This window comes from Arachis ipaensis, chromosome B07, assembly GCF_000816755.2.
Source record: "Arachis ipaensis cultivar K30076 chromosome B07, Araip1.1, whole genome shotgun sequence".
Lineage (NCBI taxonomy): Eukaryota > Viridiplantae > Streptophyta > Magnoliopsida > Fabales > Fabaceae > Arachis > Arachis ipaensis.
Window position 1 is genome coordinate 13,416,480 of NC_029791.2, and position 2,409 is coordinate 13,418,888.

Consider the following 2,409-nt stretch of genomic DNA (forward strand, 5'->3'; position numbering starts at 1 on the left):
AAGAAAGCAGAAAAAAATCTTCATAGCGGAAAAACTAGCGTAGTAATATTTGTACAAAAGAAAATGGTTACTCTCATCATTTACAAATCTACTGTGTAGCTCAAAACACACCACTAAATATGAGAGGAACATGGCAGCAACAGATGTTAATCCCACAGGCTCAGAGGTAGAAGGAAGACCTTAAGAAATGGTTCAACCCAAATTGAAAGACTGAAGGGGCATCTAACACGGCTCACATGAAAAACAAGGCACAGAAGGCATATAACATTTCACAGAACAATTTGACTTAATGTTCATATTGTTAAACCGGACAGAAGAATGGGATTGGTGTAATTATTAAAGCAGAAGACCAGTTATCACTAGTTTGTTGAAGTAAACTATAATGGCAAGTCTCAGAGACATCTCGTAGTTTTTTGAACATTTATATTTAAATAAATAGAATCCAGTTTTCAGCATCAGCAGTTCAATTTCATTGTGTCATGAAAAATAGCACAGGAATACAAAAAGGAACCGGAAACTCAGACCTGTGCAGAAAGTACAAGAGTGTATGCATGCGCTATTAAGAGTAGGTGGAACTGGAACATCATACTTACTGCTTCGGAGCAGCCAAGAAAAAGGCTAACTAAAGACTTCCACTGGAAAAATGCTTCTAGTGATTGACCCATCTGCATGCATTACAGAATGTCATTTTGATTTCGACAATATCACTAGACTTCCAAAGAAATTGTCTTTAGTCATAAAAATACCAGAAAGGCAATGAATGCAAATTGCAGTTCTCCAAGAAGCAAGTCTTCAGAACATCCATATTCTTTCGCCAGTAAAGTTTCTAACAATTGTGTCTGTGATCACAAACCAAGAGAAAAACATGCAAAAGTCAGCAAATGACAGGATAAAAATGTTAATTAAATTACTGATAACCCTTTTCTCACAATTACTTTCGTAGAACAGAAGTTCCGTATATCTACCTTGTCAAGATTCAAAGAAGTAAGTTCCTGTCCACTAATCCCCTTACATTTTACAACACGGGGAATAGATGTATAGTAACAGCCCTTCCTCTGAGACTCGCCAACAGATGTTGCAGAATTACTTTCCTTAAGCTGCTTGTCTAGTGCATTCTCCATTGGTGTTTTTTGAGCACTTGAGCTTCTTACCACATCATTTTCACATTCAATAGTAATTTCCCCTCCAATTGGCTCTACTCATAAATGAACAAATTCATACCATATAAAAGAACTATTTATCAATAGAAAGAACACCTCAGTAAGGAAAATAGCATACCAAGTCGTTCTATTACACTTTTTGTAATAAAATTAGATAATTGCTTCCACTCTTCATAATGGCTAAGATTGTAAGGCCCGAGTTGCCTGTCAAACTCCAAATTTTTAACAGCTTGAATATATCTTTCTTCCTAAAGAAAAAGTAGAGAAAACAAAATAAATAGTTAAATAAATACCAAACATAGAGGGTTTTTTTTTAATAAATATTTTAAATATTTTATTTACCGATATAGGTAATTTGGAGACAATTTATGTATTTGTATCCTATTACTTATCTCAGTGTAAATGAATTAATTATGAATATATCTCGTTTACAGTGTAAACGAGATAAGACACAAATTTTTAAACAAATATCACGGAAGCACACGTGATACGTGAAAGTTGACGTACTCCATGTAAACGAGATATGAGTATTTGTAAGTATAAAAATATAATTTTTCAAAATAATAAAATAGTATTAATAATTTGATTTTGACCGATTAAAAAAATCGATATATTTTGTTACTATTTAGATTGACTTTAATTAATTTATATCTCATCTATATTTTAAATTTTAAATTAATAACTTTCTCACATTGTTTGTACTAAACTTTTTAAAACGGTTTTAAATAATTGGGTGTATGTCAACTTCCACGTATCACATGTGCACCCGTGATATAGTTTAAAAATTTGTGTCTTATCTTGTTTACAGTGTAAATGAGATATATTCATAATTAATTTGTTTATACTGTAAACGAGAAAAATAATAGAACACAAGAACTTAAATAGTGTCCAAATTACCTATACTAGTAAATAAAATATTTAAAATGTTTATTTGAAAAAAAATCCCAAACATGGAAGTGCAGGGATTTCAACAAATAGAATTAACACACTTGAGCGATATTTCTTACTTTCTTGTTTAACACCATACAAAATTTTTAATGGCGCAAGACATACAAAGTAAAATTGCACTGATTTACACAGATACCAGTATCCTTAGCATAAAATTGTAGCATGATATCCATCATTTTTCATTTCAACAAAACCACAAACTTCAACAGACAGGAACAAATCAATAATTTAAATTAATCTTAACATAATAAGCCCAGCTCCACCCAATAAAAAAAAAGATGGCCAAGCACTTATAAAGACT

The 2,409-nt window shown here is 31.6% G+C and overlaps 1 protein-coding gene across 2 annotated transcripts in view; it reads right to left on the reverse strand.

Annotated features, from left to right (window-relative positions):
• LOC107609454 (protein AAR2 homolog) overlaps positions 1-2,409 on the reverse strand; it is a 6,738-nt gene that overhangs the window by 2,142 nt on the left and 2,187 nt on the right. For both annotated transcript variants that reach the window (XM_016311443.2, XM_016311442.2), the window contains 4 exons: positions 1,279-1,408; positions 966-1,195; positions 747-839; positions 594-665 (listed from right to left, as the gene is read on the reverse strand). In XM_016311443.2, the coding sequence (XP_016166929.1) occupies positions 594-665; positions 747-839; positions 966-1,195; positions 1,279-1,408 (525 nt within the window). The remainder of the gene's footprint in view (positions 1-593; positions 666-746; positions 840-965; positions 1,196-1,278; positions 1,409-2,409) is intronic.